Source organism: Uranotaenia lowii, chromosome 2, assembly GCF_029784155.1.
Source record: "Uranotaenia lowii strain MFRU-FL chromosome 2, ASM2978415v1, whole genome shotgun sequence".
Classification (NCBI taxonomy): domain Eukaryota; kingdom Metazoa; phylum Arthropoda; class Insecta; order Diptera; family Culicidae; genus Uranotaenia; species Uranotaenia lowii.
The window spans coordinates 143,463,564-143,478,083 of record NC_073692.1 but is presented as its reverse complement, the minus strand read 5'-3'; the positions used below and the strand labels follow the sequence as shown (position 1 = coordinate 143,478,083).

The window sequence follows — 14,520 nt, the reverse complement described above, 5'->3', positions numbered from 1 at the left end:
TATAAGCCTACATTTTGATTGAAAAATACAACAAGCCTGTTAGGAATATATTGACTAGAATAGTAGTGACTTTCAAAGTGCTCTTTACCACCGCTGGGGGGCTTTGAGGGTCAACCATTTTTATATTTTTGGAATTACTCATAGAGAAAAAATTTTTTTTAGATTCACAGTTATAAGCTCAAGGCTGCGATTTTAACGCTTCAATTGGGATTTTAATAGGGGATTAGAAAATTGATTAGATAATAAAATTTGAGTTTTATACAATTCGATTTCACTGACCAATTTCCAACTTTTGAGTTATCATTGAAGACCAATGTGGTAGATTCTACCATCCATTAATGGTATTTTTTTGCCCATGAAAAAAAACAGAACTCAAAAAAAACCTTTTTCATAAAAATGGTGTTTTCGAGATGATTTGTTTTGGATAACTTCAAAAATCTATTAGTAGAACTTTCAACATTTAAGGTAAACTAATAAGAAAACAGAGCGAAATTGAAAAGCGAAAAAATTCACACACGCAAATGAAAACATGCAAAGTGAGTTTTCAACATGCTTCAACAAAGTTCGGAGGTTTATTAAGAAATTTCTAAGTAAATGAAACTTAAATATACCATTTTACAGGGAGATCATCCATATTGAAAAGTGGGATAATCTTTAACAGATATTTTCATTAGATAGGGGATGGAAAAGATTAAAAAAAGCAGTTTAATCTTTTGAAGATAAAACTATTAGGCCAAATCTATTCAACCTTCCTAAAAAATGATGGTCGTAAAAAATGTTTTTCATGAAAAGATGAATTAGGATGGATTGAATTTCCATTAATTAAAATCTTATAACTACGAAAACGATGAACAGTGAATATTCTCAATAAAAACTTTAAAAAGACTAACAAAACTAACATGGCCAAACTTGGGCCAAATTTCTTATAATGATGAATATAAAACTTCCAAAATTTCGAAAAGTCAAACGATTCATTTTGATTTATATTTTATGTGAACCCGGGCAAGGCCGAGTAAAATCAGCTAGTTTGTAATAAAAAGGATACAAAAAACTGAAATTATTCATTATAGTGGCTTACATTCAAAATTCTCGCGATCCGATTCACAGCACAAAATATCACTACTGTTATAAAATTTGAAAACCTCTTCAAGTGCATAGAAAATTCAATTGCCTTCACCACTTTTTCTATTTATAACATGATATCTAAAGTGTGCTTTAAAAAATAAAGTTACTCATCTTTACAAAGGTAGTGCGCCCAACGATATTTTTTGCCTATTTAAAATATCACCCAGAAAACCCTTTTTGAAAATAAATTGCATTTCTACTTTATTGCTAGGACAAATAGAAACATGTTATTTATTAAGACCGAATTTGCGCCGACACGAAGACAGAGACAGTAAAAAAAAAATGCCTGAATCTTTCTTCGGATTTCACTATACACATTGAAGAAGCAATGAAATCGCGAAACATCCCTATCTAGTCAAACCGGATGAATCACATTCATACGCAACTGTAAACAAAAGCGGGGATTCCCCAACAATCCAAGATTATGGTTTCGAATTTGTTTTGTATCTTGTTGCTTCCATCCCGCTAACGAGAGAACTTTTCGAGGGGTGAAGCTAGGGTCAATTCATTCATCGTTCTGAGAAAGGAAAACGCCACAGCCAGAAGATATGACTGAAAGAGCGATCGTCGACATGGCCAAGCGCGATCATCGACGAATCTATGCTCAGTTGCTTTCGAGTCGTCGAATAGCTTGAAAGATGAAACGCGAAGCGTGCTTACACGCGGTCCTGCTGCTATTATCAGTTAAATCCATTGCCGGTCTCAATCATGGGTAAGAATAAATTTAATATTCAATTAGCAATACGTTAACATATTTATGTTTGTTTTCAAGAAACTGTGTAGTAATGGCTCCACAGTATGTTACCAAAGGACAAAAATTCGAATTTGCGGTAGCCTCTTTTGATTCAAACGAAACAACAGAAGCTTATGTTGAATTTCATGGTTTTCAAGACGATGGTCGTGAGGTAACTTTTGGAAAACAACTTTCTTTGGGACCCGAAGGATCTTCTGGGGCATTCCAGATTGGTGTGTTGGATTTTGGGCAGGTACCTATAAGGAGATATTGTACATCATCCAAGTTACCCTAATCAAATTATATTATTGTTGATTTTTTCAAGTCATCATCAATTACATCAGGTGAATACAACTTGAAAGTTCAATTCACATCAGGCGTCGAAGCAAGCTTTGACGTTCCACTGAGCTACGTGAATAAAAACTACATCGTTCTAATTCAAACCGATAAGCCCATCTACAAGCCGGGCAATACCGTTCGATTTCGAGTCATAGTACTGGACGAGTCAACTCGGCCATTGCCGGATCTCAAAAGCATTCACGTAACCCTATCCGATCCGGACGAAAACGTCGTCAAGACGTGGCCAACTGGTCGACTCAAAAATGGAATATTTCAAACACAGCTGGATATTTCCAATGCACCGAACCTTGGTAATTGGACCATAAGCGCAAAGATTCGAGATGATGAGCATAGCGTTCAGTTTCCGGTCGACGAATATCGACTTCCTCAGCACGAAGTTCGTATTCGAACACCGAAAACCTACACAGTTCAAGATAAGGAACTCACTGTCGATATCGACGCCTACTACGGATTCGGGAGAATCGTCAAAGGAAGCATAAATGTTACTGCCGTGGGGCTGCAAACACTTTCGAAAACTTTCAATTTTGATGGTCGCTTGAGGGTTAAATTCAACATGGGTGATCTTTTGAACGTGGCTGAGCTGGATGAAGAATTTACGGAGGTTCCGATTATGGTGACGATTCAGGAAGGCCATTCAAGTAAGTCAAAGCTGTCCAATATATGTAGATTATATGTTTACTGTTCCATACATTGGCAATCGTTTGCACAACTCGACACACATTTACGCAATGAAATGGTTGAATAGCTTTTTCTCTTTTTTCATTTAAATTTCATGGTAATCTCTCTGATCAGCTTAAAATGTTCACATAACGTGTACAACCTTCACGTCAACAATCAATAATATTGAATCAATATTACCTGATACAAAGTCTCAATTGGAAGTTGAACTAAAATTTTCCTATTTCGGTGCTCTACTTATTCTATTTTATGTCCTCATTATATAGACTTTCTACCTGAAACTGGTTTTTGAACTATTATGAAACTATATTTTAAAGTATTGTAAAAATGTTTTTAAACAATTAAATTTTAATCTCATGTAATCATAAGAAAACGCGGAAAAAGCCCAGTATGATCAACACTAATGATTGTTTAAATTTTTAAGTTCAAACATTTATGATTTCTTCAATTGCATGCATTTAAAAAAAAAGTTCCTGTGACTATAAAGAAATCATTGCGTTCTTTTTGGTTTGAATGAACTTAATCATGTATTCTTCAAAAACATATATTCAATAAGAAAATTACTTTTTAACCTAGAACTTTTAACGTCCCACTTCTATTTTTACGATTTTTTATTTTGTTTTATTGAGTAGAGTTTCTTAAAGCAATTACATTTTACATTTCAACTATTTCAAGTTTGTCCCATACATCTCTGCCACTAACCTCACCTAACACCTAACTAGAGTTAAATTTCTATGATTTAACATACTTTCAAAGTTGAGTAAAATCTTTTTATATGCTCAAGAAATTGGGAGATTTTTTTTCGTTGACCCTTTACCGAACGACGATATAATGTTGCATACTTCATCAGTATTTTAGACCCATGTTTTAAAGAATATAATATTAAACAAATATACCTTTCTCAATCATTTCATGTATGTACATTATACAATAGAGTGCCCCAAATGACCCGACTTTTGAAAAAGTTATGCGCTGCAAGCTAAAATTGATCCTAGGCCTAGTACAAGATCTCATGCCAAATTTGGGCCAGATCGGATCACGAGAAGGGGTCGCTCAACGAGCCTGAAGTTTGTATGGGATTTTGAGACATTTTGTTCGGGAGAAACATAAAAAACCAGTTTTTCATCAATAACTTTGATTCCCGACGGCCAATTTCTTTTAAAAACGGTTTTTATCAAAGCCTAAATCATGAAAAATATTTCATTCGAAGACTGCATTTCGATAAGATTTTAGATAAAAAAGTTATTAGGCTTCAAAAATGGGCTAACTTTTTTTACGGTGGTATTCATCACTGTTAATGAGGCGTCAATATGTTCGACCGCCTCGACTCATTAGTAGTGATGAATACCATCCTTAAAAAAGTTAGCCCATTTTTGAAGCCTAATAACTTTTTTATCTCAACTCTTATCGACATGCAGCCTTCGAATGAAATATTTTTCATAGTTTAGGCTTTAAGAAAAACCGTTTTCAAAAGAAATCAGCCGACGGGAATCAAAGTTATTGATGAAAAACTGGTTTTTCATGTTTCTCCCGAACAAAATGTCTCAAAATCCCATACAAACTTAAGGCTTGTTGAGCGACCCCTTCCCGTGATCCGATCTGCCCCAAATTTGGCATGATATCTTGTACTAGGCCTAGGATCAATTTTAGCCTGCAGCGCATAACATTTTACAGGTTTTGAATTTCCCATACAAATTTGGGGTAGTCTATTGTACAACATATTGCTTTTCGAATTTTTTGGGTTTCTTTTTGTTAATTTTGTTCTGTGGTGTTTTTGTTAAAAATTATTTGCTTGTTTTATGTTTCAGTCTACTCTTTTTGACCATCCTCAGATAAAAAGTAATTTGTCCGCCTTCTATATTCGTCACTACGCTCAAACTTTGAGCAGCTTTTGGCAAGCCAAGGCCGTGCGAACGGGGGGAGGGTTTAGGGGTTCAACCCCCCCATGAAGATTTTTGCCAAGAAATTTTTTTACCGAATTACTTGATGTCGAAATGTGTTTGAAAATAAGTGTTAACAAGCAAGCCAGAAGTTTTCTCGCCGCCGGCGGAATTCAGTCTTAAATACACCCTTGACTTGAGACATTTCGATCTACGATACTATTCGACGTTTACGAATTGAAACTAACTTTGGTTCTAAATTGCAATTCAATTGATGTTTTGTATGGGAACTCAAAACTTGGCATACAAAAACCCTACTTCGTCTTCAGAATTGGTTTTTATTAAGAAATATAACCATATAAGAACAGAGTTTTAAACGAACCATTATTTATATTTGAAAAAATCGTTTATTTCATTACAAATGTTATGCTGATATGAAATATTCTTCAAGAAACCAATTTCGACTAAATTTTATTTTGTTTTTTGTTTGACTTTTGAAAATAAGTAAAAACTATATGAGAAATTTCTGCATTGTTTATAAAAAACTCCAATCAGAAACCTATCATTCAAAAATAAAAGTTTTCAATGAATTATCAACTTTCCTCGAGAATTCAAGAAATTTTGAGTTCTGCACAAAAAAGTTATAGCAGTTTTATGTTTTTTTACTTTTTTCATTTATCAAATTTTTAAGAAGTTTTAAAATTAACTGAACTTTAGTTTTTTTAAGAAAACATGTTATCTTTTTACAGGTTTTTACAAATGTGTTAAATGAAATCAAGTTTTTTTTTACACTTTCTTCAGTTGTATTAAAAGTACTTGTAATGATATCTTTCCATTTTTTCAACTTTGGAATTTTACATTTTTTAGATCATGCATCATTTTCATCATAATAATATCCCTTAATTGAATGAAGTATGATCAACAGAATCAGAATCAGTATTTTTTTGTATATGTAGGTTCTTTAGTTAATCAGTTATCAATTACTTAAAAGTGATACATTTTAAAACTCCTTATCACCAAAACTCAAAGTGTTCGACCAAATTCGATAAAAGATTCGAGTTCAGAACGCTGAGATCTACCGAACCAACCATTTGAAAAAGTACCAAAATGCTGTTGCCTTGAATCATCAATTAAATTTTGTAAATTCTTATGGTGAAGCGTCATTATTTAGAAAAAACCTCCTGAAATGTTTTAAAAAACTTATCTTTTTTATCTTCATATATTGTTTAGATTTTCAAATAAATTAACGGAATTTTAAAGTACAGTTTTTTCCAATTCTTTCAATAACTTGTTGAATGTTTTTGTCGAAATATTCAAATTTTAGAAATAATTGTAACAAATTTGTTTTTTTTTAATTCTGATTTTTTGTGTATTTGACACATAAGCCTTAAAGGTCCTCATATAATTTAATAAGAAATACAAAGTTTCAACCTTCTGTTCTTTCCAGGACTCAAAATTTCAATCAAAAGTGACAAAATAATCAGAGCTTATAATTTTTAACTTTTAAACTTTTGATTGAAAGTTTAAAAACTATTCATCAATTTTTTTTAGATTAAATCGTCAATACTGATGTTATGAAATCGATTTGTACATCTTTGTACCTGAAAATAATCACATTTTCGTAGGTGATGGAAAAAATTAGAGAAACATGAGCTATCAAAGAACGAAAGAACATAAGCCGTAAATATCATGAACTTTTCGAAAAAGATACAACGGCCTGCCGGTGGCCGTTGTATCTTTTTCAAAAAATTCATGATATTTACGGCTTATGTTCTTTCGTTCTTTGATAGCTCATGTTTCATTTTCCAAAAAAAATCTTGGTAAGTTTTTTATCTGATTGGATATTTATTTAAGAATCCAGATTTCTCTTAAGCTCTGTGTTTTGGAAAAGTTTATTTTAAATTAGCCTAGAAATTCTGTTGGTGCAAATTTCTAGTTCAGAATAAAGAAAATAATTTTGAAAAAAAAAACAATCCCAGTCCAATTTGTTTTTAGTTTGTGTGGTAGTCATGAGTAAAGAAAGGGTGTTAGAAATTTCTTTCCTTTTTTATTGTTTATTTTTGACGGGTCCTTCGCACGGGCCTGTGGCACGCTAATGTATAAAACCAAACAAGATTTGGGAAATCTAGAGTTTATATTTTACTTCTGAGTTCAAATTACAAGACAGAAAAAAATCTCACGAAAAGCCTTATAAAATAAAATAAAACTTACTATTCATTCGTCCATAAACATATTAAAGACCGTGAAGAATTAGAAGCCAAAAAAACACCGATACTCGGCATTTCATATCTCAGAATCCAATGAATCGTTTTTTTTTTTAAATTTAATATCTTTGAGTAATAGAAAGTTTTGTGATTAATTTTGTGGAATATAGTTTCATGAGTTCTGGTTCTGTATGAAGCACGTTCGCGGCAAACGAAAAATGAGATATCTTATATTTAGTCTGCAATGTGTTAAGGTGCACATTGCAAAACTTACCGGTTCTCGGAATCATGTATCAAGAGAGTATATTTGATAATCTAAAGAAATTGAAACGAAAACTTCTTGTATTGTTCAAGATCAGGGCTGGAAAACAGAGATAATTTTTTTTTTGAAATCACTCAAATGTTAAATTGGCCCGATAAAATCACCGACCAGTGAGTAAGTGGGTAAAAAAAATTGTTTCATGAAAATAATCATTATAAAAACTTGTTTTTAAGTCCCCTCTCCATGGAGATTTTTTCGAGTAATATTTTCAACAAAGTACCGGGAAATTCTTAAAAAGTGTATAAAATAATTGTTTTCAAGCAGCAAACCCCTACCTCGTCTTAAAAATAAGTTTTTATTAAGAAGTGTAACAAGAACTATATTAACTTCAAAATTTATTCATCTCATACTAATTTTATACATCGGCTAGTAGGAAACCTTGCTACAGACATTAACCTCCAACGATGGTCTACAGAATAAGCAAAAAAAATCTAAAATCTAATATCCTTTACTTTAATACTAAAAATATTGATTGAAAAAATCGTTTATGTCATTCCAAATGTTCAATATATTATTCAATAAACCAATTTGAGTCTAAATTTTATTTACAACTGTTTTGTGACCGCCATAGTTAAGGATATCAAACCGTTTCTTATATGCCAACTACCAATCGACTAACAAACCGACAATATACTACTCAAGCTCCATAACAATGAACATACACATTATTTTTCCCTGAAGATGGTGCCAACAGAGAACCGAAACGTTGGATAGATAATAAATCAATGTCCGAACATTAATTTATTATCTATCCAACGTTTCGGTTCTCTGTTGGCACCATCTTCAGGGAAAAATAATGTGTATGTTAATTCAGACTTTCAATATTAACAACAAAATTTCAAAATTATTATTTTAATTTTTATAAGTTTCATATTGATTATTTAAGAAATCACCCATTTCCCAACCTGTTCTTTGGCAATAGTAGCTTTCAATGATGAACTGAACATGTTGTTTTATCAATATATGAAGTAATTATTGTGAACTTCAGAAATGAACTATTTCAGACTTTCAGGTTATAACTGGATGAAATAAAAAATGATTTCATTTCTGATTTTAATCACTGGTACTTTTAAAAGAAAAATTTTTATTCTTCTTTTTATCAAAATTGATTTAATCATCATGTAGGTACATATGTATGCGTTTCGAATAAATTCTCTCAAGCTCAAAATGGTTTTTTTTTATCAAGATTTCACAATTCAAATAGTAATTCAATATTTCTTTAAATTTAAAATATTACAGCGGAATATTACAATCAAGCCTTCAATTTAAAATGAATAAACGAATGTTTCAACGATTAATAAACAACAATTATTATAGTTTTGCTGAACAATTCCAAATCATGATTATTTTCTTCCCTGGACTGACATTTATCTTAGAATTTGAATTTAGTTTCGTTCTTCCTAGACTTAAGGTTAAATTGATAAATTTTATTTTTATTATTCTTCTGTCGGAAGCTTCAAACTCTAGTTTTATTAAAAAATTTAAATCGCCTTCGTTTTCTGTGTTTTCTTAAATATTGATGTTAGATTTGTAAACTTAATTGCTTAGTATTTATTTTTAAGCAAATGTCTTGCTCAAAATAAAAAACATCATTTTAAATAATTTATTGATGACTTGCTGGAAAGAGAAATGATAAAAAACTTTGAAAATCTGGATTTTGAATTTCGAATTTTGAAACCCCTCACCCCCCTCCCCCCCTCCCATGAGCGAGTCCTTCGCCCGGGGCCTGTAAGGTAGTAAACAGTTAATAAACTTTTTTAGAAAGTGCTTTTCTAAATAAGGCTAAAAAACACACAGTTTCGCCAAAACTGAGAGTGTATATCTTGCCTCGTGTGGCCAACTTTATTTCCCCTGTAGCAATAATTTAATTTGAATTCGAATAACACAACTAAAAATATTTAAGCCATTATTTTGAGTCTTAAGGAAAGTATCACTCAACGTCTTACTCACTCAGTACGTCGAGTTTCAGAGTCTTTAACTACAATTTCCAATGTTGAACAAATCGTACAATTGCCAATGAAAACAAGAGCTTAATAACGAAAGCTAAAAAAAATGAACTGAATAAATTCTCCAGGGGTTGCGCCCTACTCCCCCAACTGTTTTATTCTAACGGCTAAGGTTTTTTTTATATATTTCTATCTAATACGTTTATCTTATTCCAGGAAATAAAATAACTGCCGAAAATTTCATACCAGTCTTCAAACATCGCTATCAAATCCATTTGGAAAAATCTTCGAAATATTTCATTCCTGGGCAGCCGTATAAGTGTTGGGTACAATTTAAAGATCATCTCGGGGATAAGCTACCGACGCCTACCGATGAAGTAGAGATAACAATTTCTTACTCCGGGGCCAAGAAGTTTGAGAAGACTACCGTGCTACAAGTTGACCCAGCTGGTGATGGTTCAATTCCGTTGTCACTTTCAATTCCGAAGGAAGCCAGCAGTGCCAAACTAACCGTAAAATTCCAGGAAGATTCTAAATCTTTCGATCTCAGTAAGGATCGCTCCAAAGGTAACGCATCACTACAGCTGTCGCAAATTACCAAAAAAGTAATGCTAGATCAGTTGGTATCCTTTCAAGTCCAATCTACTGTTCCTCTGACGAAACTTGCCTATCATGTATCGTCTGGGAATAAATTTCTGGAAATGGAAATGATAAACGTTAACGGAAATTCACCGGTGTTTAGTGTGAAAGTTACCTCCGAAATGTTCCCAACGGTCAAGGTTACCGTTTTCACAATTCACAATGGCTATCTACTGAGCGATGATTTGGTAATGGACGTTCCTTTCTTTCGGAATTCGGTAAGCCTACAGATTTTTGGAGAATGAAGACAAGCATAATACGAAGTGTAAATTCTTACTACAGATAGAGCTGAGCACCGTAACCGACGAATTCACTCCCGGAGAGAAGGTACGATTCCTTGCCGAAACCCAACCCAACTCATCCGTAGGATTGCTGGCCATCGATCGGAGTGTTCTGCTTCTAGGTCTCGATGGGAATCAACTTACCCAGAGCGTTGTGCTGAAGGCCCTAAAATCAGCTACTCGTTCAGAGGAAGTAAGAAGTTCTTAGCTTACGTTGTTCAATCCCTTAAACTTAATCTTTATTTATACTTCGTAGGATTCACAAATCCTGTTTCTAAGTAATGCCGCAACCATGCCAGGTATTTCATCTTACAATATCTCTTGCCTAGCAATTTTAGAAGATATTTGATATTTTTTTCAGCCGTAACCTCCCGGTTCAATCAAGATAGTGACGAAGAAGACGCTTATATCAAACCGAGAAGAAATTTTCCAGAAACCTGGCTATGGGACGATCTTCACAATTCTGGGTAACTTGTCAACATTCTTATTTCTTTATCGCCTAAAAAAATTTTTGTTCTGTTAGATCCACTGGAGTGCTGAAAATCAATAGCAACGCTCCTGACTCAATAACCACCTGGGAAGTGTCAGCCTTTTCGATTAGTCCTCAGTACGGACTAGGGATCCTCGAGCAACCACTTTCGTTGAAAATTATCAAATCAGGGTTCTTGAAGATAAACTTACCGAATTTGATAAAGAAGAGTGAAATAGCCGTAGTTGAGGTCAGCATCTTCAACAACCGAGATGACGTTCAGTACGTTGGAGTTACGTTGAAGAACACGAAACACGAATTCGAGCTGACTGATAACCGTGGTCGTTTGGATGCTAGCTATCAGGCCAAGAATGCCGTAATCGATCCGTATTCAGCGGCAACGGTGAATTTTATGATACGCCCGAAAAAACTGGGTGATATCGAAGTCAAGGTGATTGCGGAAGGTACTGAATTGAGGGATTCCGTTATTCGCAAGTTGCGTGTGACCACAGAAAGTTTACACTATCAAAAGGATATCAAGCGATTCATCCAATTAGATTCAGGGAGGCAAGAGTTCAGAGATTTTAATTTGAATATTCCGAGGCACATTGATACTGACTCGGAAGAAATAACTTTCACCATTTTGGGTGATATTATTGGCAATTCAGTAAATGATATTCAGGACAGCATCAGACTTCCGCATGGAAATGCAGAACAGAACGCATTGCACATGATTCCAAGCCTCGTTTTACTTGAACACAATGGAGTCACCTTCACATACAAAGCCAGGGTGACTGACCGAGCTATACTGTTCTTGGAAAAAGGTTATCAAAACTTGCTGAAATTCAAACGTATTGATGGTTCTTTCAGCTTATTCGGAAATGAAGACAACACCGGAAGTATTTACGTAACAGCACTCGTTGCCAGAACTTTGCGGCGAGCTTCAAACTTTGTCACTGTAGATAACCGAGTTATTGACCAAGCTTTCAAATGGTTGGGAAAACAACAAAATTCGGAAGGATCCTTCACTGAACTAAGCAAAGATCAAAAATACAGTTTAGAAGAAGCTCACCGAGACAAAGCAACTCTTACAGCCTTTACATTGCTGGCTTTTCTTGAGGATCGTGAATTGATCGATAATTACCGAAAACTTCTTGATAGCGGTTGCAAATATTTGCTTTCGAATCATCAGCAATTTTCAAACTTGTACACCCTCTCTATGACAGCGTTTGCTCTACAAATATTTAACCATACCTCGAGGCAACCTGTGCTGGACAAATTTATAGAAGTATCAAGTAGTGATAGGGCGCGGCAGATGCGTTGGTGGGATGCTGGTCCTTTGAGCATTGAAGCAACTGGCTTTGGACTGTTATTGTTTCTAGCTATAAATCTACCATTTGAAACCAAGTACATTGTGAACTGGATAATTGCCAAACAACGAAACGACTTTTTCAACACACAAACCACATTCACTGCACTGGAGGGGCTAGCTTTGTACGCTCACACATTTTCGACGACCCGCAACCACTACGACGTATCCATAGCGTACGGAAAGCAAAAACATACCATTCGTATCGATGCCGAATCTTCCTTAACCGAACAGAAACTGACTCTTCCGCCGAGTACGCGATCAGTTCAGGTCTCGGCCAACGGAACCGGATTCGGTATGTTCCGCATCGACTACAGCTATAGTTCCAACATCCTGAACATGCATCCACGTTTTGACCTCAAAGTAGACACCTTGAATACATCAACGGAATTTTACCTGGATCTGTCAATCTGTACCAAGTTCTTACCCCGGGAAAGCTATGAAGAACCGTGGTTCGTACTGATGGAGATCACTTTCCCCAGTGGGTATATCGCTCTGGATGAATCCGTGGAGGAACTCGAAGCTTTGGATTTCGTTAAGGTAGATTTTTTAAACGAGTTATCATATAATAAAAATACTAATATTTTTTGTTTTTTCTTCGTTCCAGAAACTCCAGCTCAAATACGGCGAAACGACGCTTTTACTGTACTTTGACACAATACCGGTCTACTACCAGTGCATCAAAGTAACGGGTTTCCAACAAAGTACGGTACTTCAGCAAATCTCCGGAACGGTTCGAGTCTATGACGCATACGATAATTGTAAGTTTAACTCATACTTAATTCATCTGAAAACAGTTTAGTAATGTTTGTTTTTTTCTTTTTCATTTTTTTTTATCTCAGCGCGTGTTGCTATTCGCTATTTCGATGGTAAACAACCAAGCGTGTGTGAAGTTTGTGAAAATGATTGCCCAGCTGAGTGTGACCAATAAGAATTAACAGGAATCAATCGAGCTCAATGAAAAAACTTTTTTTTAAATAAAAAATATATATCTCTCTAGTAGCTTTTTTGGATGACCAATTTAAGATATATTTTTTTAGTAGAGCTGAAGACTAAAGAACACCAGGTTAAAATTTTTAAAAATTGTATTATAGAATGTCCCAGTATGTATAAATACGATTTTGATACAACTCTGCTTATTCCGGATGACGTTTAAACATCTGATTTCTGCTGGGAATTGTTGTTTACAGTTTAACTTAAAACTCTGTGTATTGTTATGTCGTGAGACGGAATACTACGAAAATAAAAAAAATAATCTCTGTATTGTGAGCTCCACATTTCACAGTTTTCGTGAAAATGAGAAGCAGTTCCAACATTTCGCTAAGTCAGTTAACGAAAATGGAAGAAATAAGCATTGGAGCAGTCTGAAATTCGATTCGGAAGTATGGAATGATGTGTTTGCCTCACGAAAGGAATTCAACTGAAATTCTCAGCTGTCAAATGGATAGTTAAGATATTTCGAGGTAGAATAATAATACTCAGGGTTGTGGTAGTGAGGCTGTACGAATGATAAGAGACCTGCTCTTGTCATTCGTCAGCTATTTATTATAAATCCATACGTCTGGTTTCACACTCAGAGATGTAAGTCTCCGTCACGTTATTAATTTTAATTCAATGGACATAACATCATTTTCCTCCTTTAAAAAAAATAAATTCGATCAACAGTTATCGATCAGAATTTGTAATTAAAAGCTTTCATAAAATTCAAAATTCAATTCACTTAATATTCATAATCTTCATCCTTGTTCTGCTTTCTAATCCTCTTTGACCGTCGTGGCTCGAGCGTGTCTCCGGAATTTGCCAGTGACTCTTGTTGCTTACGCTTTCTGGGGTTGGCCGCTTGTCTCAGCCTCTCATCATTTTCGTTCGTTTGAGTCATTTTTTTGTTCATAGCGTTCCAGACGTTTGGCCGTACCACCCGATGTTCCAACTCAACTGTCCGGACTTGATGTCGATGGGCCATTGCCTCTGCGTTTCCAACAAGTATCTGTATTGTATTGGGTGAAAAATGTTTTAAAAATGTAGCCTTTATCCATCTAGCTGGGTTGTGCGGATTATGGTTTTGATACCAAATCTCATCACCTTCAGTTAGTTCATCTAGAGGATCAACCACCACCCTTTTGGGAAAAGCCGCAACCTTGTTAGGTACCACTATATCATCTCTTAATAAGTTTTTATTTGAAATTTTAGTATGCTTTGTAGGATTAATTAAGTCAAATAAGGTCTTTGGTTTGAAGGAAAATATTTTTTTCAAATGGACTTTTCCCATCACTTGATAGAAAGTTTCTATAGTTGAAAAGAAATAAACTGATTTGATCTTCTAAGTTCAGTTGTGAGTACTCTGCATCTAGGAAAAACTTTTTCAGAACATCTTTAACGGTACGCACTAACCTTTCAGCCTGACCATTGCTGGCTGGGTGATAAGGTGGACTTTTCATAACCTTTATTCCTTGGTTTTCCAAAAACATGATAAAGGCATGTGAGTTGAAAGGAGGACCTCCGTCTGACACCAAA

At 34.5% G+C, this 14,520-nt stretch overlaps 1 protein-coding gene across 2 annotated transcripts; it reads left to right on the top strand.

Moving 5' to 3' along the window:
* The first annotated feature begins 1,674 nt into the window (after positions 1-1,674).
* On the top strand, positions 1,675-13,007 carry LOC129744987 (thioester-containing protein 1 allele S3-like). 2 transcript variants are annotated; one of them, XM_055737810.1, is made up of 11 exons: positions 1,675-1,837; positions 1,898-2,111; positions 2,184-2,856; positions 9,465-9,815; positions 9,885-10,105; positions 10,170-10,361; positions 10,425-10,467; positions 10,530-10,635; positions 10,692-12,546; positions 12,614-12,767; positions 12,849-13,007. In XM_055737810.1, exons 1-11 carry the CDS (start codon positions 1,764-1,766, stop codon positions 12,935-12,937), a joined length of 3,972 nt encoding a protein of 1,323 aa, XP_055593785.1. In that variant the 5' UTR covers positions 1,675-1,763; the 3' UTR covers positions 12,938-13,007. The 2 variants fall into 2 exon arrangements, with proteins under 2 accessions (XP_055593785.1, XP_055593784.1); XM_055737809.1 differs by having other exon boundaries at positions 9,465-10,105.
* Positions 13,008-14,520: the final 1,513 nt, after the last annotated feature.

What these genes read in the sequence shown, in the direction of transcription:
- LOC129744987 (XM_055737809.1), top strand. Translation starts at nt 1,764, where the DNA reads ATGAAACGCGAAGCGTGCTTACACGCGGTCCTGCTGCTATTATCAGTT. An exon ending in GATTCAGGAAGGCCATTCAA is followed by an intron (nt 2,857 to 9,464) that starts GTAAGTCAAAGC and finishes ATCTTATTCCAG; the next exon opens with GAAATAAAATAACTGCCGAA. An exon ending in TAATGCCGCAACCATGCCAG is followed by an intron (nt 10,468 to 10,529) that starts GTATTTCATCTT and finishes TATTTTTTTCAG; the next exon opens with CCGTAACCTCCCGGTTCAAT.